This window comes from Danio rerio, chromosome 9 (assembly GCF_049306965.1).
Source record: "Danio rerio strain Tuebingen ecotype United States chromosome 9, GRCz12tu, whole genome shotgun sequence".
Classification (NCBI taxonomy): domain Eukaryota; kingdom Metazoa; phylum Chordata; class Actinopteri; order Cypriniformes; family Danionidae; genus Danio; species Danio rerio.
Genome location: NC_133184.1, coordinates 36,017,501 through 36,044,357, shown reverse-complemented (window position 1 = coordinate 36,044,357; position 26,857 = coordinate 36,017,501). Strand labels below are relative to the sequence as shown.

At 34.9% G+C, this 26,857-nt stretch overlaps 1 protein-coding gene and 1 long non-coding RNA gene across 20 annotated transcripts in view; one reads left to right on the top strand and one right to left on the bottom strand.

Annotated features, from left to right (window-relative positions):
- Positions 1 to 232: 232 nt before the first annotated feature.
- Positions 233 to 26,857, bottom strand: part of pou2f1b (POU class 2 homeobox 1b) — a 33,390-nt gene continuing 6,765 nt past the window's right edge. Inside the window, exons 1-14 of one of the 19 annotated variants that reach the window (XM_073911608.1) lie at positions 21,346 to 21,501; positions 21,008 to 21,073; positions 20,587 to 20,678; positions 18,534 to 18,713; positions 17,526 to 17,661; positions 17,351 to 17,442; positions 14,532 to 14,705; positions 10,534 to 10,675; positions 10,103 to 10,248; positions 8,828 to 9,010; positions 8,637 to 8,742; positions 6,334 to 6,676; positions 6,142 to 6,242; positions 233 to 3,510 (exon numbers count right to left, since the gene is read on the bottom strand). In XM_073911608.1, the coding sequence (XP_073767709.1) occupies positions 3,218 to 3,510; positions 6,142 to 6,242; positions 6,334 to 6,676; positions 8,637 to 8,742; positions 8,828 to 9,010; positions 10,103 to 10,248; positions 10,534 to 10,675; positions 14,532 to 14,705; positions 17,351 to 17,442; positions 17,526 to 17,661; positions 18,534 to 18,713; positions 20,587 to 20,678; positions 21,008 to 21,073; positions 21,346 to 21,388 (2,097 nt within the window). In that variant the 5' untranslated portion in view covers positions 21,389 to 21,501 and the 3' untranslated portion in view covers positions 233 to 3,217. 19 annotated transcript variants of the gene reach the window in all.
- On the top strand, positions 24,367 to 26,178 carry LOC137496486 (uncharacterized). Its single transcript, XR_011016879.2, has 3 exons — positions 24,367 to 24,464; positions 25,060 to 25,107; positions 25,791 to 26,178. It is a non-coding gene; the product is annotated as an uncharacterized lncRNA (long non-coding RNA).

The following is a 26,857-nucleotide window of genomic DNA, read 5'->3' as shown; positions in this document are numbered from 1 at the left end:
ATTGTTAAAGATTGTTGAAAAGCAAAATAAATCCATAAAAAAAGAATATGAAATTTAAAGTATGAGTAGTTTGGTGCTATAACGTCCACGTCAACAAAAGCTGGTGGCTTTTCCTTTTGGAGCACCATCACAAGCCCCTCCCACGCATACAAACTACACTTAAATGTGGAGGCGGGGCACCTAACAGCCACTCCCACATCACAAGGGTGTGGTTGCAATTTTTGGTCTTCACTTTTTCTTTTTTTTTTTCCTTTTTAAGAATAGCTGTAATATAAACAAAGTCATTTTTTGTTATTTTTTCGTTTCCTTTTAGTGAATAAACATGACAAAAACACTACATTCAAACTAGATATTAGTTCAAATATAAAATATGAGCATCTTACATAAGTGAATATATATAGAATTTAGAAAAACGACGTTCTCTAATCTTGAGTCATTCCTCAGATAAATATATCAGTAACTCCCCACAGTCCCGGCAACCACCGGGGTTGTGACACTAATGCGCAAAATAAAAAAACAACACGTCAAATCTACATGTCCAGAGAGGCTACGTTGAAATTTCCGGACAGAACCAGCGGAATGAGCAGCAATAAGACCCAGCCGCAAAGACAAAGGCTTTTTTTTTTGTTGTTTTTTTCTTAACTTTGGCAAGTAGGATAACAAAATATTCATTACAAGTTAACCTGGACATACCCTTTAAGTAGTAGTAGTAGTTCTTGAAATAGCAGTAGTAGACGTTATTATTACAGATTCGCCTGTAGTTTTGTTTTCCACGTCTGTCAGAAACAGTTTTGTACATTCTGGAGTTGACTACTGGTGTCTTTTGCTTAAAGTGAACCTTCCATGTAAGTGCTGCTGAGGTATTTCAAATCATAACAACAATAAAAACACAATTAGCGTTATGTAACGTAAAAAAATCAACAGGAAGAACCACAGTAACAAGGGACATTACGGGGAGACCGCTTTTGTGAAAGAATTAAACATCTGAGAGAATTCGAAGCAATGCTACAGATGAAATACTACAGTAATTTTCCCAGAATGCTTGTATCACTGATTTTTCTTGTCTAAAAAAGTAAAACAAACAATGTACCAATGCAATACCAAACCTTCTCATCAGTTGGCTTCATCTTTCATGCGTACTTCTAGATTTTAGATTCAGTGGACTCTATTGCTATTCAATTAGCGAAACGCAGCATCAATATTGAGCCCTGCTAGGTCAAGTCCACAACCAAGACTCACCAAGAAGTTAAACGGATGAAATGAAGGATGCAAAAACTCCCAAAATCTCAACAGCACTTAAACACAAGGCCCTTAAGATTCTCTTTGGATCGTTAAATGCTCTGATATCGAGAGCTAAAGCAAATGTTAGCGCTGCGCAAGAGAGGCTAAAGTTAGAAAGCCGAACGTGACTTGTTGGACAACAAAAAGAGTTTTAAAGAAGTGTGTTGGATGTTAAAGTCTGTCAGTAGTGAGTAGTGAAAGTGTGGTCAGCATTACACTGGCCCACACAGGCACAGCAGCTAGTGAGAAATCGACTTTGGTTCAAGCTTTACATCATGGCTGCATTACATTGGTAGGGAAAAAACAAAACAGACAATTCTCGATGCTTTATAACGGATATCTCAGGCCAACAGCTGCCCAATATGTTGAATTTTAGAGATGGCCCAGATTTTTGGATTACCAAGGACTGAATCTGGCATCTTGTAACTATGAAGAAGGGATAAAGTATTCAAAACGCCTGTCAGGTAAGAACACGCATTACACCTCCAACAGTTTTATTTTAACGGAATGGGACGACGCTCCCATTTTTCTCACTGAAAATCCTTCAGCAGAAACAAAATCCCAAACCTCAAACTGTTACTTTTCTGTAGCATCACACCTTGCTCTTAGATCTATTTGGTTAGTTTTCCTGACACTACAAAATTGAGGAGGGACAGCCATCTTAAAATAATAATAAAAAAAAACTAAAGAAAAGAAAGAAAAATATGTATTCGTCTTTGGAAAAGATCAAAATATTGCATTATATTTCCTGTGGTCTACCGAGAGCCTTCGCTCATAAATATTTAGGCTTACACTACGCTACAGTAGCAATATACAGCAACAGGTATAACAAAGATTTTTGGTATATCTTGAAATAGAGGCAATTACAAAGACCTCCGAAATAAAGACCTCTTAAAGCGTGACAGAAGTTCTGCTAAAAACCGAGCAGACTGCAGTTCTCAAATCCAGTTTTTTTTTGGTACAGATACTGTGCACAAGTAGAAAATCAAAGACCTTTACAAACTAAAAGTTGAACGTCATCCACCTCACTCCTTCACAAACAGGTGGCCATACCAAAAGTACATCCCGTGTTAGGAAGACCTTGAGGAGGTTTACCTTACAGTCCTTACGCTAAAGTAGACGGTACTGCTCAGTCACCGTTTCCCATCCTGAAATCATCTCAGAATTTGTTAAAGCTTTTAGTATTAAGTGAGCCCGTGACTAGATCGGGATTCATTCCCCAGACTAGTCTTCTGCTACTGAGTAACCTAGGAAATCATACGAAAAAGTGTTGAGAAAGGCCAGTCAAACGACTCCTTAAAGCAATTAAACCGCATCACAGCTGCTTATTACTCCATTTAAAGCCTTGTAACCACAAGTTAGTAAGATACAGGACATAAAGCTAACCCACTGGTTGACAAAAATAATTCATGTGCATCTAAAAACAAAGCAGGATCTCCAGTGGAAAGAGACCGAGATCGTAGACAGTCCTTTTTCTACAGTGAGGAAGAGGAGGTTACTGTCAGCAGTAAGAAGGTATCATTCAACACAGAGTAAACAAAGTTTTTTGGTTAAAAGCATTTCAGAAGTACCCCTGAAGGAGAGGTATCGTGTGAAAATGGGAGGAAAAAAAAAAAGAGCGAGTTCGCCGACACGAATACGTCTTTTGCGTCGCACAGAGACTTGGCACAACGTCCAGGGAGGTTTTCAACTCACTCTCCTAATGCCAGCTCTGTGGAGACACCAACATTCGCTTATGGTCAAACCTGTCAACGAGGTCCAAACACCGAAGATTAAAGTGTAAAAGATATGTGAACGTACAAAATTAAACATTAAAATAACGTTAAAACAACATAAAATCCTTTTTAGTGGGTTTTTTTGGTGGTAGCAAGAGATTAAAGAAAAAACGTTAGAAAGAGGAAAGGAGTCTAGAAGAGGAGAGGAGTTGGTAAAGCTTTCACTGGGCCTTGGAGGCCGTGGTGATGGTGGAGGCAGGCATAGTTGCCGTGGTGACAGCGCTCTGGTGGGCATCAGCGGTGAAGTGCAGGTTGAGGGCTCCGGCGGCACCCGCAGCTCCTCCTGCAGACACCAGGCTGACCGGGTTACTGGCGAGCAGCGACAAGTTTTGAGGGTTCAGAAAGAGAGGCGCCGTCACCAGGTTCGGAGTGCTGCCAGCGCTGGTGTTGGCAAACAGCAGGTTCCCGCTCCCATCCAAAGATGTTATGGGCAAGGTGCCACTAGATGCCAAAGCTGAAGGAGAAAATGATAAAGAAAACATTGTTACTCCAGGTGTTTAAAACAAGGAGACTATCTACCTTATTTTGCAATGTAGAAGTAAGCTCTATTTTGATAATGTATTAAGACTTTTGATTCTTTTCCCACTATGGGTAAATGACATCGAATAGCAAAATGTAAACAGTCAAACTACATGCTGACAATACATTAAAATTTAAATCACATAAGAAAATACCAGTTTATAACATCAAGCGGCATAAGTTACAATGACCCACACTTAGACCGCATTTACACTGCAGATCTTGATGGTCAATTCCGATTTTGTGATTGTATCTGATTTTTTTTTGATGACCTGCTAACATTGTCTTGTAAAAGTGACTCGAATCCGATTGTCTGCATTTACAGTGCAAACAATGACATGACACAATGAGGAGGGGAAAAAAATAATAAAATAAAAAATAATTATAAAACAGAGCGTGCGGGTACTGACAGCTGATAATCAAAGAGCACCCTTTTCTCAATTCTTGTATTTAATCTGTCCGCAGGGTTTATTATTTATTTGTTTATTTTTGACAAGTTGTTTTACTATCGTTTATGACAGAAAAGTTCTCATTTGGCCATCTTCTTTTAATCTAGAAATTTTTAAAACAGTAGGCATCTAATGTAATGTCCATGGTGTGATTTCTGCACATGATGTATGCAAAAGTTTAATATACTATTTTACGAGGCCGATGTTGCACTCTCTCACTTTTTCTCTCTCTCTTGCTCGCTAACCTGTTTGAATACTTGTGCTATATGACAATATGAATGCTTTTTTTGTTCTAGTATATGAAATGTAAGGTTAGCGAATCTGCTGAAGTCTATTCTGAAATGAAAGCATCAGAGTTGATGTCATTCAATAAGGGTTTTAATGATGTGCGATTCGCATTGGCAGATAAAAATCTGATCTATCTGCTTACACTGCAGACACAATTAGGCATGGGCCGGTATAAGACTGTAACAGTATGATAACCTTGGATAAAAATATCATGGTTTCACGGTTTTCACGTTATTGAGATTACTGGTCCTAAATCTGATCTTTTTAAACGTAAAAAGAGTAAAAAACAACAATTTTATTCCCCTTTGAAGATAATATATTTTATTTTGAGAAGCTTTTAAAAAATATTTTGGAACAGTAAACATGTCAGACTAAATAATTACAATTAATCATTGACTTCTTCTGTCTTCATTAGTTTCAAAAACACTGATTTCTTTACCATTTAAAACGGCATCTTTGGATATTTTTTCTGCTGGAGATACTGTTGTCCTAAAAAAAATTTTTTTTTTTAAAGTACACATACCGTAGGAAAGGTATAGAAGAAAATCTTGGCGGTATACCTTAAAAAGGTTATCATCCCATGCCTAGACACAAGGGCACAGATCCGATTCATATCGGATAAATTTCCACATATGAACAAGGCCTAAATCTGATTTGAGTAATTCGGAATCCATGTGATTTTTTCCTGCTTACATGTACCTGTGCCATATCCAATCTGTGCCGGAAAAAAAAAAAATCTGAATTGAGTCACTTGAACCATGCAGTGTAAATGCAGTCTTACATGAAAAATAAGATTGATACTAACCAATCAAATTATTGGAATAAAGATGCAGAGATTCTGAAGAATCAAATATTTGAAATATTTAAACGAAACATTTTATTATATATTTTATTATATATTCTTTTTACTTTAAGCCAAAGTAAACCTTTTCGGATTTATTAAAAAAACTGCAACAAAAGCCCAGCTCTTAAAATATTACTTGAAATAATACTTTTTAATAATGTTTATAAAAATTATACTGAGCAAATTAAATCAATATTAATCATTAATAGAAAATATCCTAATAATAATAAATAAAGGGATAGATCACCTAAAACTGAAAACGCTCTACTTGTCACAATCCTGTTTGCGTTTATTTTTTCCTGTTGAACACCAAATGTTATTTTGAAAAAAGCTGGAAACCTGTAAACATTGACTCCCATAGTAGGGATGTCGCAATCAGGTTTCTTTACTGTTGAGTCAAAGCCAAGTTTACATGTCTCACAGTTTGCTATAGCAATGTTGTCGTACTATACTTGTCGAACTATACGTGCTTTCCGCTTCAAGCTGCTTCTGTGTTCTACTTTACCGGCATTTAACTTATAGTATCTCTACAACAGTGATGTCATGCCGCACGTGTGGCTGTTTCTGAGTGAAGTCAAGCAAAAAGTCTAACTCTGTGCCGCTGAATAACTCTAGATGTGTTATAATAAGAACATTTATAATACATTATTCGAGTTATGATCAGGAGGTAACATCCGATTCCGATCCATTCTGAAACCACATGAACGGGCCAGATTTCCGATCGATTGGTCAGATCTGGACATCCCTATCCCATAGTATTTCTTGTTTTCTACTGTGGAATTTAATAGTTACAGGTTTCTAACATTTGTCAAACATCTTCTTTTGTGTACAACAAAAAGAAAAATCATAAAAGTTTGGAACCACTTGTGTGCAAGTAAATGTTCATTTTTGGCTTAATACATCATTTTACATATAATAATATTGCTGCTGGCACCAAGATTAACAAGCGCATGCAAAGCCATAATGTAAATATAAGTGTACTTGCCGCTCCACACACCTTGGATTGTGGCCAAGGTGCTGTTGCTCATCAATGCCGGACTCAAAGCGCTTCCGAGACCACCGGGTGCCAAACTCAGAAGAGCCCCGCTGTGCAGGAAATACCAGAAAATACATAATATAATAAACATCTAGGCGTCCACAACAAACCTGAGGTCAGAAGGTCTAAAAGAGCACTCACCCAGGGGCGAACTGTGAGGACGCCATGAGCCCAGGATTAAGGCCCGCGGCGGCAGCCATGGCGGCGATGCTGGCGCTGGTGGGCAGCTGAGCAGCTCCCTGTAGAGCGGCTGAGAGGCTGGGTGCCGCCACCATCACCTGCCCAGTGCCCAGGGTAGACGCCAGGGAGGAAGGTGCCTGACTGACGGCCGTGAGCGTCTCCTGAGCTGAAGCCTGCTCTGAGGAGGACGTCTGCACTGCAGTGGGAGAAGGGCTGAGGGAGGGAGAGGACGAGGCGGTGGTGGCCGCGGGTGCAGTGGAGATGACCGATGCAGTGTTATTGATGGCCGAGCCCAGAGTTGTGCCTTCAAGAGGAAGAGAAGATGTTAATTGTTGAGAGGTCTGTCAACAATATGAAAGTTTGATGTTTTTAAGAGATAGCTCACCGAAATGTGGGAAAATGCTGTTCAATTACACCCATTAAAGCCATTCAAAGGTAATGAGGTTTTTTTCCTCAAGAGGAATTAAAGAAGATTTTTAAGCTGAAAATATGGATACTGTGTACAAAGACTGAACTATAACGCAGATTTTGAGGCCACATAAATGCTTCATTATATGAAGAAATCAATAGGCTATATATCTAATAAGTAAACCGTAAGTAATTAGTATAACTGTAATTAGTAATTAGGGTAACTAAACTTGCATACTGTATGCAGCTCATTTCTTCTAACTGTGCACACAATGTATGAGTAGCTTGCACATGAGCTAGCTGTCAATCCTTTTAGCACTACTTAGTTTGTCCATAAGATGTCAGTATTGGTTTCGGTGCATCTGTAATTTTTTTTAGTTACTTGTATTTTTTATTTACATAACTTAAACTTTTAATATATTCATTAATTCAAATATTTTTTTCTATAATTGTGTTTTTTTTATTGTCATCAAACATCAAACTTTTAAAAAGTACTGGTCTTTTAACTTTTCTTAAAATTAATCTTTTCTTTGATAATGAAAAGTTAGAAAACGTGACATTTGTAATAGTTCTAATTGAAATTTTGTCTGTATTGGTGTTGTAAAATACAGTAAAAACGTGGTAACGAACTGCCAAAACTTTTTCAGTACAGGTAATTTTTTTTTGTCAAGGTGATGAATTGACAACCGTCGATGCACTGTGATGTAGACGCGAACAATTGGGTATTGGTTCAGTAATAATCATAATCGGTTATTATGTAGGAACATCATTATTAATCACATACGCATTAAGTAACTGTAGCTTACTTTAGCAAGGGAGGACACAGTGAGTAATTAAAACCCTCCAACTACTTACAAGCAGTGAATTGTTCACAGTTATCTGGTTTTTGAGTTTGTTGGACAGTCTTTCACTGACAGAGTTATACATCAGAACCCAACTCACTCTCTGTGGCCCTTTGACCTGCTGGCATGTTTGTTAAGTAACATTTTATCTCCTCTCATGGCAGTTACAACAATAACGTTACTTGTGGATCCAGACACAAGCATGTCTGCAGAGTGAGTTTTCTCCACCGCATCACCATCTATAATGCATCAGCTGATCGCAGCACCCGTTTAACATCAGTGTCCCTGACACTGTGTTTGCTGAATAGCGCCAGAGCTGCACTGCAGTTAGAGCCAATCGTGGTCCTTTCTGTTGAGTGTGTGATAAATCATAGTTGTTTAAGAACTTGCCCAACAATGCGCATAATATTTACATTTGTTTATTTGCTATGAATGCTCATTTTATTCTGTGCATGTATAGTTTTATTTGATACATTCAAGACGAGTGATTTCTTCGAGCAGATAAAATTAAAGCTACATATATCTGACTGCTTGTATCAAAGGACAAAATTGTTCAACAAATAATATATCTAAAAAATATACATTTTTATACAAGAATTATTGTGTTGCTAAGTAAAATATAAAATTGTGTATATAAAAACATCGTCAATGCACTGTGATGCACTGAGATATTGAATTAAACCGAATCGATAGCATGATAATCGTAAAACTAACCGTAAAATCAGTGTAGGTTCACACCCCTATTTTACATCTAATTTATTGTTTCAGATTATAAATGCCAATAACAGTGATTTTGTTATACTGCAGAGTTGAACTTTCCACGTTTAAAGTCAGAGCAGACATAAATGTCCCGTGATGTAACTCACAACTGTAAATAAACTAAAAACACCTGTGAATTACAAGATATGGAAACTGTTAATTAACAGATTTTATCTACAGAATGGCCTAAAGGTGAGTAAATGAATTAACAGCATTCATGTATTTGAGTGATCTACCCTTTTAACTCTTGCCTACCAGTGAAACTGATGCCGGAGACACTAGTGCTGGTGAGAGGCAAAACTGGGTTTACAGTCATTGTAGTCGGTGTGTTACTGGTAATAAGACTGGCTGTACTCGGCACCTAAACAGAAAAGAAGAGGTTCAGCATGATTTGAGCTGCTGGGCTGAATGATGGAAGGCAGTTTTTATGTTTTGACATCTCATACCAGAGTTGTGGTGGGAGAGAAGATTGCTTTGATAGGGGTGCTGGCAGCGCTGCCGTTGTTGGGCGGGTTGATCCTCTTCTCCTTCTGTCTGCGGTTACAGAACCACACTCGGATCACCTCCTTCTCCATATTGAGCTGGTCTGCAATCATGGTGATCTCCTCAGAGGTAGGTTTTTGGTTCTGCTTGAAAATGGCAAAGGCACAAGAAACGCCCTTACGGCAAAAACCAATCACAAAGATCTGCAATGCTGCAGTCCAATGTTCAAGTAGACAACCCTCCAGAAAAAAATTGAGGATGACACTCTATTAAGAAAGGGTCTTACAGTGTTGCATCAGTGTTTCTTAATGTTTGTTTATGGTGTATTAAAAGATAAAACATGACTTCTTGGTCTTATCCCATCTGCCTTATCTTTGAACACAAATGAACAGAAGTTTATTAACCTGTGTCTATTGAATGCGAAGCACCTGACTGTCATTCACTGGAAAATTATCCATGGTCCATCTTTGTCACTCTAGATTAAGGAAATGTCTTCTTGTATAGCAATGGAAAGACTGACTTACTCAATTAAACAAAAACTTTTAGATATTTTACAAGATTTAGGACTTCTTACTTCATTTTTTAGATATGAATGGACTAAGAATATTATATGTGTGCATATACATCAGATTAGTCAGTACTGAAGCCAAATCAGGAGCTTATCTAACAAAATAACTGATGGTAATGGTCCAAAAACTAGTACACCCAAATTTCATATGTTATAGAAAAATATTAAATACAAATTTTTAAAAAAGAGGAAAAATCAAGAGAAACAAGTATTTGAAAAATTTAGTTGAAATTTTGTAGGTTGTAATTTTATTTCAATATATACATACATACATACATACATACATACATACATACATACATACATACATACATTTTTACTTTTTATATTAATAAATACAAAAACAATAATTCTAATATAAATCATAATGAAGCATTTAAAAAATAATGCCATATAATGCAATGAAATATAAATCTGGTTATAAAACTTAATAATAAAAACAAAACAAAAATAAAATTATACATTTAATTCATTATTAAATCAATTAATATTTTATTACTATATTATAATTGATACTTTTATTGATACATAATTGTATTAACAACAATAATAATAATAATAATAATAACCATCATAAAAATAATAATAAAAGTAACAATATAAATGTCAGCAGAATTCTGCATATTGATAAATAAATAAATAACAAGCTTTTATCAGGGATGTCGCTCACCTCCAGAAAGCTCTTTTCTAAGGCCACTCTGATGTTGGTCTCGATGCTGGTCCTCTTCTTGCGGCGGCGGTTCAGGCCCTCCATGCCCAGCCCCGGTGAGCCAAGAGAGCTGGGACTGGACAGGGCCTGGTCAGACGTCTGGTTCTCTGCACAAACAGCGCGTACAAAAGCACAAAGAGCCACTGATATAAGCACCTGGGTCTAACAGCACTTCTCGCAACATCAACATCATTCAAGTTAAAGATTCGCTTTATATAACAGAAAATCACAGACCACGGATGCATAAAATACCCTGAGAGGAGCTCCAAAACTAAAGAGGAATGCCACAATAACCTTCATATCCTTTCTAACATTCTCCAAGGTATGAGATGTTATTTTTAAAGAGCAAAAGTAAGAGGAGAGGACTGTCTTAAAGCAGAGAAAATACATACCTGCGTCGTTGAGCCATTTTTCAAGCAGAGGCTTCAGTTTGCACATGTTTTTAAAGCTCAGGTTCAAGGCCTCAAAGCGAGAAATGGTGGTTTGGCTGAAGTCATTTCCATATAGTTTTCCCATGGCAAGGCCAACATCCCCCTGGTACAAGCAACATAAGAGCAATGTTTAAACTGCAAAAATGTCAGATCAAGGTCAACTTAAGTCCCCTTTATTTCTATAGGACTGTATACAATATCTATACAGTATACAAAACACTTTAGAAGGATGAACAGAAAAATAATACGCATGACAAATAACCTAATGAGTTTTAGTTTGTGTATAAATTTTAGAGTCTATAGGGGAAAAAAATGTTTGCAATTAAATCTGTTATTACCATAAACCAGGGGTGTCCGAACTTGGTCTTGGAGGGCCAGTGTCCTGGAGAGTTAAACTCCAGCCCTAATCAAACAGACCTGAACCAGCTGACCAAGCTCGAGCATATATAGATACACTAGAAACTTCCTGGCAGATGTGTTGAAGCAAGTTGGAGCTAAACTCAGCAGGACACTGGCCCTCTATGAATGAGTTTGGACACCCCTGCCATAAACTAAAGGCTAAGAGCAATTTCATGCAAGTGTCAGTTGTAACTAAAATAGCGAATCCCTTTCTATGTTTTTGTGGAGGCTTGTATTTTACAGTAATGTAAAAATACTCAAAAATGTTTCCGTCAATGTTTTCAAACAATTATAATTGATTTACCAAAGTCACAAAAGTGGCAGCATAACGAAGAGATGAAACATCTATAACCAAGCTTTTTCCTCATAAATGCAAAAATGTCAAATAAAATAAAATCAATCATTTTTGTTCTATAGTGAGCCGACTCATCCTTTTGATTAGCATCATTTATTTTGTGTTGTGCAGTTTAATTCACAGAATTTCTACAAAGTATGTTGTAAACTTGCTAACATTTTGGGTCACCTCCATAACGCATGCTTATTTTGCTCATTAAAATATTAAAAACAGATTAAAAGATTAATATTTCTCTGCTCCCATAACTCTATGGTTAGTTCTTTTGGAAAATATAAACAGATGTTGCCATTTAATGTTGACATATACCTTCTTTGTGAATTTATGTTTTAAGTTTGAACTTTTTTAAATGTCAAATCTATACTCCTAAGCCTTTTTCTTGTGGGGGCTAGGGAGCATAGTCACAAAAAACAAAAAGATTACTACTCACACACAAATCTTTTAATTTAAACATAGAAAAACTCTGATATCAACGCTAAACAAAAGCTCCCACATAATTATAATTACACAACTGTGCAGATCAAGGTCAAGGTGAGTCTCAAAAAAAACTGGGCAAAGCTGAATAATGTGTCAAAATTAGTGCTGGACAAAAATCAAATCACGATTAATGCAATATAATAGTTTAATACTACTAAGTTTGTTTTGACAGAATTTAAGTGTGTGTACTGTGTATATGCATTATGTACTGTATATACAAATACATGCATGAATAAATAAAAAAAAATGTTTAGACCTTTAACTTTTACAAGTACAGTTGAAATCCTAATTATTAGCTCCACTTTGATTATGTTTTTTCTTTTTTAAATATTTCCCAAATGATGTTTAACAGAGCAAGGAAATTTTCACAGGTTGTCTGATAATATTTTTTTTTTCTGCAGAAAGTCTTATTTGTTTTATTTTAGCTAGAATAAAAGCAATTTTGTTGAAAATTTCATAAAAAAGATTAAGGTTAAAATTATTTGCCCCTTTAAGCTATATATATTTTTCCATTGTCTACAGAACAAACCATCATTTTACAACAACTTGCCTAATTACCCTAACCTGCCTAGTTAACCTAATTAACATAATTGAGTCTTTAAATGTCACTTTAAGCTGTATAGAAGTGTCTTAAAAATTTTTTGGTAAAATATTATTTACTGTCATTATGGCAAAGATAATATAAAACAGTTAGAAATGAGTTACTAAAACTAATATGTTTAGAAATGTATTAAAAAAAAATCTTCTCTGTAAAACAATTATAATTCAGGGGGGCTGATAATTCTGATTTAAACTGTATATGATTTAAATGATATATAAATTTAATCTATGTAACAAAATTGTTTTGTATTGTTTAGTTTCCATATGTGTTTTTATCTCATATACATAATAAATATATAAAATATACTGAATGTAGTTAATCACGATTAATCTTGGGCCAACACTTGTAAAAATATTAAAGTTTTTACATTTCTTAATTGGCAATTAGAATTTGTTAAAACAAAAAGTAAACTGCTTACAAAGAATGAGTGACTTTCTTACTTCAATTGAACAGGGATTAAATTTTTGAACATTTTATTTGTTTTCAGTTCTACATTTTTGTGCTAAAGATCCTGAGCGGGACTTTTTTGTGACTTGTTTATCCAGGTTTATGAGAAGAGAGGGTGGAATTAATAACATTGAATTTAAAATAAACCTTTCAGCAAAAAAACTATGATGTTTGCATTAGCATAGCCAATTACCACAACAACCTACAATGAACAATAACGCCTGTTTCACACCGCAAGCGTCAGCGGCGCGTGAGCAGAGCGTGAGCAGCGCGTATGTCGAGCAGTAGCAGCATGCAGGCGTTTGCCTTTCACACCAGCTGCGTCTGCAGCGCGCAGCTCTTCGGCAGATGCTGCAGAGATCAACCTATCTCTGTCTATTCTATCTAATTACCCATGTCTCTCTATATACAAATACACTTTTCAAACTTTTCATCTGCACCAAGGCCCCTCCTATGCTGTTTCTTTAACCGGCAAATGTTTATTTTACAAATTCTATAGATCAAATAGTGCTGTATGCTTCTCAATCTAACTTATATAAGAAGCGTCTACAGTCAGAAGACAATCGCCTGGGATATCATGTCATTTGTTTTTTATTATAAGGGTTGCTGTAGACCTAGTTATAATAATATTTATACAATATAGTTATAATGATATTTATACATGATCAAACTAGTGTTACTTTCTCCGCTTCAGTGATGTCCAGCAGCAGAAAAACAGCTCGTTAATTCATGCTCGTGCAGAGGATGAGACGGACGAAAGTAACCAATGCATGCCATTCTTTTACTTATTTTCGTGTTGTCAGATTCAGAGTGCAATTTGTGCAAACAGCTCCCGGTAGGAATAACTCGAGTGAACATAAAACAAAGCCGATAAAAACTTTCTTGCTCTGCTCAGCTGCACAGAACACAGCGAGCTCACATCATCCAGCATGCGTGTCGAACTACACTACCCACAATACACTTCGCTATGGACTACAATTCCCGTAAATATTCTATTTCCCCTCTCCTACAACACTAGTGTGCAACTTAAGCAAAACTGATAGTAAAATTGTTTTACATTTGGTTTTGTAGTTCGGGCCTAAATAAATGTTTGTTGCCGTTTTAAATCGTTTTAAGTTCATTTGAATGACTATATATAAACCATTTGACATTATTAACGCATTTATTGGGTAAAATTGCTACTTTTTACTGTCATTCAATGTGTTTTGGTCATTATCAATGCACTGTCACTTTAATTGAGCGTGAGCAGCGCGTCAAAAATAGACCCAGCGCCGAAACTATCACTGCACTGCTGCTTCGGCGACGCTCACGCCTCGCTCTGACGCGCTGCTGCTGCGTGCGGTATGAAAGCTCTAATCTGTTAACATGGACGCCGAAAACACACGCACTGCTCACGCTCTGCTCACGCGCCGCTGACGCGCCGCTGACGCGCCGCTGACACGCCGCTGACGCGCCGCTGACGCTTGCGGTGTGAAACAGGCGTAACAATTGTCTTTAATGATACAGAAGTGTGAAGGAAAATGTTTTTTAAATAGTTCGAAATTTATCACAAAACATGACCTCTAAATGATTAAATGGTTCCACACAGATCATCGTTTGTGATGACTTTCGAATTATTTGAAAAACATTTTCTTTAAAATCTTACATACTTTTGCTCATCAGTGACTAGTGAAGGTGGTTTACCTGCGTGAAGCCCAGTTTGATGCGTCTCTGTTTGAAGGTCTTGGCGAACTGCTCGAGCTCCTCCAGGTCGCTGGGCTCCTCCAGGCTTGGTGTGTCCATGTGCTTTGGTGTCGTCTGGGTGTGAGCAAGGGACTGGATGGGGGTCGCTGCTATCGTGCGTGTGGGGGTCGCAGGCTGAGCAGTGGAGTATACAGATGCATTTATTGAGATGATCAAGAATGGAAGATGAAATTTACCATGACATAAATGTGGAAAAAATAACAACAACTGCCCAATTCAGACTGAAGCACAGTGGTTTGATTTTCATATTCAATTCATTCCTGGATCTGAGAAAACATTTTATTAAACATTTTTAATTTATTATTTAATTTAATTACTATCTCATAAGACACTTCTTTTTATTTAGTAGCAATAAATACTACGATGATTTCACTTAAGAGAGTGTACATTTACTATTGCTAAATAAAAGTCTTTTTTACCAACTATAAAGTAACAGAACCGATACAAAACAAAAGTTTCATAAAATATATTTTATAAAATATGTAAAAAAAATAGTAACTATAAAATTGTAACTAAATATAGGTAAGAAAGGGTAGAATCTTTAGTTATTTGCTCAACTTTAGTTAATTATTATCAGCTATAAATATCTAAAGAGAAGGAGGGCAATGGGACGTAAATTAAAATATGTTTGTTCTGTGAATAGGAATTAGTTAGTAATATTTTTAGATTTCTATTAAGATTGGATGAACCTAATGTATTCAGTCCACTTGGACCAGATATTTCTAAATACACTGATTTGGAGTTGAAGGCAGAATGTTATTTTTTTCCATCACATATATATCATACACTATTTCTAGCCTTTCTTGGGTTGTTGGGGATTCGGGAGGTCACCAATGTCTTGTAATTGCTTTTTTGGCAGTGATTATTAAAATATCAGGTAAGTATTTTTCAGATTTACTTATTTGGATATCAGAGCTTCCAAAATAAATAACCATCAATTAAAAGGGTAGTGTAATATTAAGTATGTTTTCTATTACTCCATGTACTTCTATCCAACACTGTTTTATTGCTGGACATTAATGCACTTCTTATTAATAAATGAATGTAAACATAAATAGAAAAACCTAAAAAAATACAAATTATAATTTTTTGGTTTAACTTCCTTCACTAGTACCTTCACTAGTGTTTATTAGTATTTATAAAAGCAATTATAATGCGTGATCTTATTCTATTTGCCTAATCCTACCCAATACCTAAACCCAACTACTGTCTTAATAACAGTATATTTTTATTTGTGTCTTAATAACGGTATATTTTTATTTATGTCCTAATAATTGAAATACTTTGAAATAAAGTGACAATTTTTTTTGTTAACAAGTTATTACCACCTCAGCTCTTTTTGATGAGTTAAAAAAACATGTGAAACTGTTTAAATATTAATAAAAAAAATAGAAGCACTGAGATTTTTTTTCTGTACCAATTTGAATTATAGTATACCATTTATAAAATATAACCTAAGAATTCCCAGTAATTGATCCCATTGGACAGACAGATGAAAACAGATGGAATTGAAGTTTTTACTGCTCAAAAAAGTTCACATTTAAGAAACCTACAAATGTACTTCCATAATACATCAAAACAACTAATTGTAATTATTTTTTAAAACTGAAACAAAATCAACTTTACGTGCATTTACTTTCACTTTCAGATAAAACGACATGATCAGTTTCTCAAGTTGCAATAGTTTATCAAATTATTTTTATCAACAATTTTAATCTCAGAAGTGTGTGAGATTTGGGGCGTGGAGAGATATGGGGCGTATAATTTTGTGGTTCTAAATCACTTACAACACAACTTGTTCCTTTAGAAACACACACACACATATACATATACATATATATATATATATATATACATATATACATATATATATATATATATATATATATATATATATATATATATATATATATATATATATATATATATATATATATACACACATATACCCCTAACAATATAACAACTAATATTACAGTAAAAAAAAGATATATATTTTTTTTACTGTACTATACATATACATATATATATATATACATATACATACATATATATATATATATATATATACATATACATATATATACATATACATATATACACATACACACACACACACAAATATATATATATACATATATTATGTATATATATGTGTATATTATGTATATTATGTATATATATACACACACACACACACACACACACACACACACACACACACACACACACACACACACACACACACACACACACACACACACACACACATATATATATATATATATATACATACATATATATACACATACATACATACATACATACATTTACACATACATATACATACATATATATATATTTTTTTTTTACTGTAATATTAGTTTTACAGTATTTAACATTTTTGATGAACTTAACATTGCTCTTAGTGAATATTTCACATCACATTTAGTAGATATTATTTCCATATCTTGCCAACCCCAAACAGCTAAACACTACTGTACTTAGAATAACTAATTCATACCAACAAAAACAGCAAAAGAACAATTATAATAATAAAACTGTAGTCAATGGCAACGTTAATGTTTGTGAGCTGAACACTTTTAATCACTTACAACACATTAATGCTAACAGAAACAGGGCCGAACAATGCGTTCCCCCACAAAAAAAGTCAATGTAAAACAGAATAAAACAAAAATACAGTGCATAATGCAAATCTCTCTTGACTGAATGTAGTGGGTGAATGTGATTGCTCTGACCTGTGTGGCAAGTGTGATGCTTGGCTGGGTCTGCAGGAGGTTGGCTTGGCTTTGAGGTAGTTGAGTTAGAAGGTTCTGGGCTTGCAGGAGACCTGTTTAGTACAAGACAATCAGACAGACTGCACTTGTGAAAGCATGGAGAAAATGGAGGTGGCTGAGAAGATATGGGACTCACTCTGCTGGCCCTGTGGCGTCTGTGAGATGATGAACTGCGCGGGCTGCAGCTGTGTTGCGATGGGATGGCCCGGCTGGACCAGCACAAACTGCTGCAGGTTGAGGTTCTGCTGCTGCTGCTGCTGTTGCAGTAACTGCTGCATATACACACACACACAAACAAAACACAAATGTTAGTATTTGTCACTATAGCAGAGTGCACCGCTGTGGTTAAGACAACTTCCATAAATAATTCACAGCTTGACAATAAGGATGCTCTAAATCTGAAAAATAAATATTGTCACCACATACTGCAGCAAAGTAAAACATTCAATATGTGGTACTGTTTTCTGCTACTGCGTGATTATATAACTAAGAGCTGGCATTAATCATCTTTATTAGCTAGAATAAAAATATTTAATGGAATATTATTTAAATTATTTGAATTAACGAACCAATATTGAACAGTCACACTGGTAATTAACAATTATTAATATATATATATATATATATATATATATATATATATATATATATATATATATATATATATATATATATATATATATATATATAATATAACATATGTATTGCTTATTATTAGTTGGTAATTTAATCTATAATTTATGTTATTAATAACACTAAAGTGTCATTATTGATGAATATTGTAATAAAAATGTGTGGTTTTAGAAAACATTTAACTTTTCAAGGTATATCAGAAGCATTATTTACATGACTTCTAAATAAAACTACAAAATGTGTCGCTTATTCAAAGTAATAAACAGCAATACACCTAATTGAAAACGTATTCTACACACAGACATCAACTTTTTGAAAAGTATATATTATATTACTGCAGGTTATGTATATATACTGTCCACTCTATCCACAGCAGCTTTCTAATTTTGACTGTAATGTAATAAATAAACTCTGGTGTGTTTTTTTCTGCAATTCATGCAGTTTGAAAAAAAACAAGCAATAGCAAAGTTAAAACAGTGGAAGCATAAACAGATGTGAGTGTGTGTCTTACAGGTGTGATCTGGATGGGCTGGGAGAGGGGGATCTGGGTGATGGGGGTGGCAGCGGAGGCAGAGATGCTGGCTCCTGTAGTGCTGCTCTGCTGACCGGCTGAATGCTGAACCGCTGCTGCTAAGAGCTGAGCCTGAGCCTGCTGCAGCAACAACTGCTGCTGAGCTGGAGTCAAAGTCAACTAGAGAAAACGGAGACAAAAGTCAGTAAAAAAACTAAAACTTCCTCTGGATGGCAGTTAATACTTTAATCAGACATTTATTCATTCAAAGTGAGCATTTATTCGGATTCATCCTTGCTGACAAATGGATAAAACCTTGTGGCTACAGACTATGCTGCTCCTCACTGCCCAGCATTGTTCAGCATGCTGGTTTCACTTTCCCTCCACTAAGCGGTCTGAAGCAGCTTTCACACCGGACGCAGAAAGCACTGCCTGCACAATGAAACCTATTTATTTTTAATGATAAGCCAATTTTGTTGCTGTGCACATCAAAACACAAGAGCAGTGGAGCGTAACCCCAAATGTTGTTTAATTATTGGGTCACATTTTATAATAACGTTTCATTGGTTAATGTATTCATCAACATAAACTAATAATGAACAATACATGTACAGCGTTTATTAATAATAGTTCAGCATTTACTAATGCATTATTAAAATCTAATTTCCTACTTGTTAACATTAGTTTATGCAATGCCAGTTAACAAACTAACAATAAACAACTTTATTACTGTTAACTGACACGAATGAATATAGTAATAAATGTAAATCACTGTGTTCCTGTTAGTAAATGCAATAATATTAACTAATGCAACCTTATTGTAAAGTAATACATTTATGAAGTTAGATTTTTAAAGAATTACAAAATTACTTTATATTATTTCACTTAATAATAAATAAATAGTATTAAGTATTTTTTTTATTTCGATGTCGGTTTTTAGCCAAGAATTTTGGTTTTGGTGAATTCCTTTTTTGAAATACTAAAAGCAAAGTAATGTTTTCTTAAATCCTGCACTGTGGTTTATTAATACAGTCTTTTAGTCATTTTATGATACTTGTACTCAATGTGTCTGACAACATTTCTGGGTACACAAACTACTGCTACACTGAATGACATTTAAGTGGGTGTCTTCTGTAAATCATAGTAAAAATGCATAACAGAGGTTGCTAAAATTATAGCCCTAATTATTATTTTCTCTCGTTACATGTTTAATAGCATTGTTGGTCATAGAAATTCAGAAATCCTACCCATTTATCAAAATAATTTTTAATCCTTCCATGTAAACTGTAGGAGTTTTTCAAAAGCTGCTGAAAACTCTTTTGTTTCTTCGACTAAAACAATCAGCCTAAATTGATTTCAACTTTTTTGATTTACATTATAGCTGGCCGGTTCAGTTCATGACCTTTAGGTCTTTACCACATCCTATGGCCTCTGAAAAAGCTGACAGGCATTGTCAAGTTCCACAATGCATAGAATAATAGTTTCTCCTGGTTCAAATGTCCCAGTTCGATAGATGAAGGAAAAAAATTGTGGTATTCCTTTCTTGCTCAATGAAGACAGCCCCCAAAAATCAATTGTGTTTCATTGATGCTCACGTATGGTGATATAAATATACCGCAGCCTACTGAGACTTCAAGCGGAGAGCAGAGCGGGGTATGCTAATTAACAAAACGGTTATGCAGTACATGTAAATTCTGCATAGATTTGCATATTCTCAGCCATCTGTTTCCGAGCAACTGCAGAGCAGCTAATTAGCATAAGGGGCCCAATAATTTCCCCTGTAAGCAAGAGAGAAAACATTTGCGCTTTTAATCTCTAATCTTCGACATTTGTGATAAATCTCACACATTATATTCAAGTAGCCTTAACAATTCATGACATCAGGAGTAAAGCCTTTGCAGTCACTCCAAACACGCCAACCACCCGAGCAGGTCAAGACAATGGCATTTAAGTGAGGAACTATGACCCTGGGGACATCTTTGAATTCCTATGGCTCTTTCATCCATAACACAGACCGCAAATGTGAGTGTGAGCTCAGAGGAGAAGATTATACCTGTTGGAGCAAGGCCTGTGCGTGTGCGTTGGTGATTGCGCTTGTTGTTTGCACAGTCTGCCTCTGAAAGTCCAGTCCATTTGTTTGGGCACCTGGAAGAAGAAAAGCAGTCAATGCTACAATAGATTCGAGCCACACAAAAAGCCTTTTCAACCAAGTTATTCAGCTCCATGGCCTTTCTTATTTCAATCTTTAAAAAAAAAAAAAACGCTCGCCCTGATACATATTGAGAGACATTGTCCTACATGCTCCACCTCAGCTGCACAAGTGACCCCTAAGAACTTAAACTGGGAACTGATAGTCTTTCAGTCACTGTAAAAGAAAGCTACAGGCCAAAAAAAAAAAGATCTGAGCAAACTAAGAGAGGGAAATGCATGAAAGCGACATTTAAAAAAAGCCAACAGTTCCTTGGGTAGCTCACCAGTGTTTTCGTCCCCGCTCTCCATTGCACATTTACTTGTTTCTGAAGGATTGCTCATTCTAGAATCTGGAGACAGACAGAACAAGATTGGACTTTCAGTCTCTACTCAAAATAAACAGCTTCTTCAACACTTTAAAAAAAGCTTTTATATTTCTAAAAACAACCCAAAAAAAACAAAACATTTGTGTTACTAATAAAATAATATTTAGGTGAAAAAAAATCTCTAAATCCCATAATGAGGTAATTAACAACCAAAACACGTCAACTCAAGCGTCTAGCATCACTACACGAGCAAACACAGCTTAAAATGATCGCTGCTGACTGCAAACATCACTCACCGGCAGCTGCTGCACCTGCCTTCTCAAGCGACTCTACGAGCATCACAACAAACTTAGCGCCCCTTCTGCAGATGTCTCTCGAAAGCGAAGAACTAAACGGTTTGGAGTGGAAAAACAACACACGTGCAGAGCACAGCTAAGCTTGGCTGAAACTGTGGCTGCCTTTCTCCCAGTCTCCCCGGCTTGCTTGCTTTGCTCTCTCTCACTCTCGCTGTGCCATGATTGTCATAACAACTAGAGTGTGAATAAGTTCATTTTCATTCTGGAACGGAACAGAAGCGGAGCGGCTGGCAGCGCCGTAATAAAGCGTAATCAGTATGCAGCTGATTAAAGCCATATGCAAATCTCCCGCACTTCATTAGTCGAGCAACACTTTGAAGTCCTGCGAGCAATTCATTTCGCGAGAGCTTTCTCCCTAATTTAAATGTTCATAAATATTTATCATCTCATTAGCATATTAATTGGATCGCTTTGGAGAGGAAAAAGGAGGAATGGAAAAAAAAACACATGCAGTGTGTCAACGCACAAGCCCAATTACCAACGAAGTGCTGGTTAAATTAGGTGAAACAAGGTGAGCTTTGTGTCAACGCCATCAAAGCACACAAGGTTGCATCTGGACATAAAGACAACAGGTTGTGTTTCTTATACACTCTGAGTACCAGAGGTTGTGGATAGAGCTGTTCGGGAAAGTAAATTACTTGCCATTCTCCACCATCCTATTCACAGAGCCCCCTGTGGCCCAAACACTTCATGGATCAAATTCTGTGACTTCTGTACCCGTATTGTCTGGAAGAGAACATGAAGTCTGCTTTGCATATCCAGATTAACTGTGCACCTCATTAACTGATATTTTCAGAGCTCGGCCTAATTACGACAGAAATTTACATATTAGAACAAAGATCTGACAGAGTAAGCACAAAGAAATCAGCCCATCCAAAAGGCACTTTTGCTGACACTTAAAATACTTTTTCAAAGTGCTAAACTTTGGTCAAACAAAAGCAGGATTACTGGCATAATCCAACAAAACAGCTATGCTTTAATAGGATGTGTTTGTTACATTTCATTGAGCAGACAACTCATTCCGAAGCATACCTGCATAAAACCATGGAGCAAAATAGTCTAATGGAAAAAGCAACATGGAGGGCAATATTCAAATGAGAATATATTTTCAGGTTTATGCAAATGCACTTTTAAAAAGGCATTTTAAGCATTTTATGGAAAAGATGACTGGATTTAGAACTACAGGAGTAAGGGTGAGTGATTTATTGTTATTAATGTCTATGGTGAAATCGTGATTCATTTTAATGATATCAAAACTGACAGCTGAATGTCTCATTTTTATTACAATTTTTATCAATTTTATAATTTGGGATGTTTATAATATGCTATATATTCATAACACATCATTTAGTTATGCAACAAGAGTGCATTTTTCACAAATATTAGCTTGAGCAAATTTAATATTGATTTTAACAGTTACAAATAATATTTAGTGATTACATTTTCACAATGCTGTCTGTTTTTTTCTGTTTCACCAATTGTGCATCTTAAGACTGCGTTTTTGCAGGTTTCATCAAGTTTAAGTCATTTAAAGACCATTATGAATGAAACTTCAGGTTTGGCTAGATGCTAAAAAACATTTCTGATGGCTCAGCTGGGCCAATGAAAAAGAATTTCACTTGCCTCATCAAAACAAATTGATAAATCAAACTGCTCTTAACTTTGGTCTTTAATAGGATGTGTTTGTTACATTTGATTGAGCAGATAACTCATTCCAAAGCATACTTACTTAAAAACTATGGAGCAAAAAATAGCAATACTCAAAAGAGAATATATTTTCAGGTTTATGCACTTTTAAAGAGGTATTTTAAGCATTTTATGGAAAAAATGACTGGATGCAGTCAGGATCAGTGATATTTATTGTCTTTGATGAAATCGTAATTTTTTTAATGACGTCAAAACTGACAGCTGAGCTAAATAGGTCTCATTTAAAAAACATTATAATATGTGATATATCAATAATATGCTATGTATTTATAAGATGTTAAGCCATGTGACAAGCAAAAGTGCTTGTGAGCAAATGTAACATTGCTTTTAGAGTTCATCAAATAAGGTGATAATATTTTGTGATTAGATTTTACACAATACGGCCTGATTTTGTCTGTTTTTCCAAATAAAATAGTTGCAAAAAAAAAAAAAACAACAATTGTGCATCTGAGTATTTTATTCCTGAATGAATTTATGTTTAGGAATTTATATAAAGTGATTCATCCATTTATAAAAATGAATTTGCCTCTTTTCTGAAAGAATCAGCATTCTGAATGAATCAATGAAATTAATGATTCAGCGAATCACTTATTAAGAGACTTTCATTTGTGTCAAACTTATTTATCCATGACATGCCAAAAACATATCAGCACAATAATAATCATAAATAAAAAGAAATTTAAATATCACTACAAAAAATGAATTCCCCAAAATACTGAGATTTCCTTTCAAACCCTTATATAGAGTACACTATTAACAATTTGGTCACACTTTACAATAAGGTTCATTAGTTAATGTTAATTAGTGCAATGAACAATACATCTACTACTGTATTTGTTCATGTTAGTTAGCATTAGTTAATGAAATTAGTTGTTAACATGTTAACTCATGGTGCATTAACTAATGTTAACAAGCATGGACTTGGATGTTAATAATGCATTAGTAAATGTTCAATTATGCACTGTAAAAAGTGCTACACTCACAAAGTTGGTTCTATCTACTTTAAATAATTGCAATCTAGTTAATTTTATTTGTTTTATACCAAAAAAATAAAATTTGCTTCCTCTTTACTTAAAATATATCAGTTTTTATATAACTGTATATTTTGAATAAAACTAATGCAATTTATTTGAGTAGATTTTTTTACGTGGTTATTGTGTAGAATAAATGTTATAAAAGTGAGTTGACACAGACAATTTATTAGAGCAGCTGCCGATGTGGGCAGGTGTTCATAAAACATGATTTTAATAGTTTGGCGTGACTCCTTTTTCATTGCCCGGGATTTAGCAGGCAGACGCAGCTTCTGCAATGGTCGACATTAACTGCTCCCAGCAGCGGATCTGATTAACACGGTAAGTTGCAAATGTAGCCGAATGATAATTGTAAAGTCATGCAAAACTGCTGTCTTCGCTAGGCAGGTGAGTTTTTAGCTTTGTAAATTGTACTGTAGCCTTAGGTATGTTTACAGTTAGACTGCTCTCACATGGAAAGCTAAGTTGGCTAACGCTAACCAACGCTAGTTTATGCTAACGATTAAAAGTGATATTATTGAGGAAAATAGTGAAAGTAGTTTTAAAACAAATAGTAGGTATAACTAACGTTACAGAACCGATTAACAAGGTCACTGGTGGGCGGTCGGGCTGTGGGGGTTCAGTTTGTTAGCGCTAACTTAGCTAAAGTTAGCTCACCTAAGTTATAGCAGCACATTAAGGATGGATATTAAATGCAGAAACATATGCAACAGTTAAGTAGTTTGTGTTTAACGTAAGAGAAAGTACAACTTAAAGTTTGTGTTTTAGAGATTTATTCCATAAGTTTTTTTAATGCTGCATAGTGAATAAATTACAGATTTACAATTTATTTTAACTTAAATTACATTTACTGATGTTTACAGAACCATTTAAACTGTATGCACCTCATTCTAAAATGCATGTTCTTGGTCTTTAGATACCAAAGTGATTTTGTTACCTGTGGATCTTCAAACTTCACATCCAGGTAAGAAAAACATTAGATACAATTACAGCTATAATTATTTGCAGGTAAGTAAAACATTGGTAAAATTGCAAACAATAGTGGGCTCCATAGAATTAACCTACATTTGATATCTGAAGATTTTTTTTTATGTGTGCAACAGTAAAAACAGTAAAAAAAAAAATATCCTAATGCAGTTTCTTATTATCTGTCAGTCTTTCAATAAAGCTAACTGATAACACTAAATCACTGAACTGTCATTTCCCAGTCACATTAAATTTATAGAAAAAGTCAATTAAATGTAGCTTTAGCAAAAAATTAATGTAAACCTTAATGTAATTTGTAAAATGGCAATGTATTTATTTATTTATTTAATATAATTTGTATTATGACGTGCAAAATTTGGTGCAAAATGAAGATGACGATTAAATTATAGAATTTGTATTCTATAATTTTCATATAGCCATTCTCAAACAGTTTTAATATCTAAATTGCATGCACATTCTTATGCTTTATAAGTTGCCAAACTTACTAAAGGTAACTTACTAAGGTAATTTTTAACTGATAAACTAAGGTGTTTCATCCATGCATCACTCACTGCACTTTTGTAACTTCACTTGTAGTTATTTCCTATTCAGTATTTAGCTATTTAATGTTGTTTGGTATCAACCACCTGAACTCCTGTTTCTTTTTGTCTCTACCAATAGAGTTGTGAGGAATCAGAGGTGCATGCAGCTGCCCACGGGAAAAATTTGCCATCAGCCCAACACAGTTTGGATTATCATAGGACTGTCAGAGGTTTGCCAAACCTGTCAAATGCATGATGGCTCCTGTTTGGACTTACCGATGTCCTCGACTTCAAGTATCCATCAAAACTGTATACATTTGAGATATATCAGAGACTCTTTGTGGGGCTGGACATTATGCATCCTAAATCTTCATCAAAATATGCAAATCTCCTCACTGAGTTGCCTTAGATGATTTCTCAATAGGATCTGGTATTATTAATGTTTTTATTTATGTATTGTGTACGTGTAGCCACATTAATGGCCTATTTTGTAGTCACTATTAAAAGGAACATTGATTGATATTGAATACATGTTATGGTCTTTAATCCATCTTCCCATTCTTATTTAATTGTTATTGACAGGAAAGTCTGTTTATCTGTTTTTCCTAGTGTATATTGTGCTTACAATATCGAAACGAAGATTTATTTTCTAAGGTTACAGCCAGAAGTTAATTGAATTAATTTTAAATCAAATATGCATGGTTAATTTTATTTAGATAATTAAGTTCATAATACTTAATTAAAATAAGTACAGTCAACATATAGCAATGTATAAGTAAGTTAAGTTTAACAAAAAAAGTAAGTTTATCTGATTTGAGTAATTTTAGAAATATTAGTTGGCTCAACTTAATTTTATTGCATTTGTTTTAAGCAATGTTTTAGTGTTTAAAATACTTAAAAAAGGCTGGAAGTTGAATCAACCTAAAACGTCCGATGCAACCACTTGCCTCACTTTTTATAAGTTAGATCTAGGTAACATTTTTTACAGTGTGATTAATAAATGCTGTACATGTGTTGTTCATGATTAGTTCATGTTAGTAAATGCCTTAACTAATGAACCTTATTGTAAAGTGTTACCAACAATTTTTGTAATTGACACTGTATTTTACTATAAAATGAACTGTATTTTACTATAGGACAGTAAGATAAACGGTGCAGTACATGTAAATACAGTATTTTTGCTCTAATGGGTTTACAGTAAGTTAC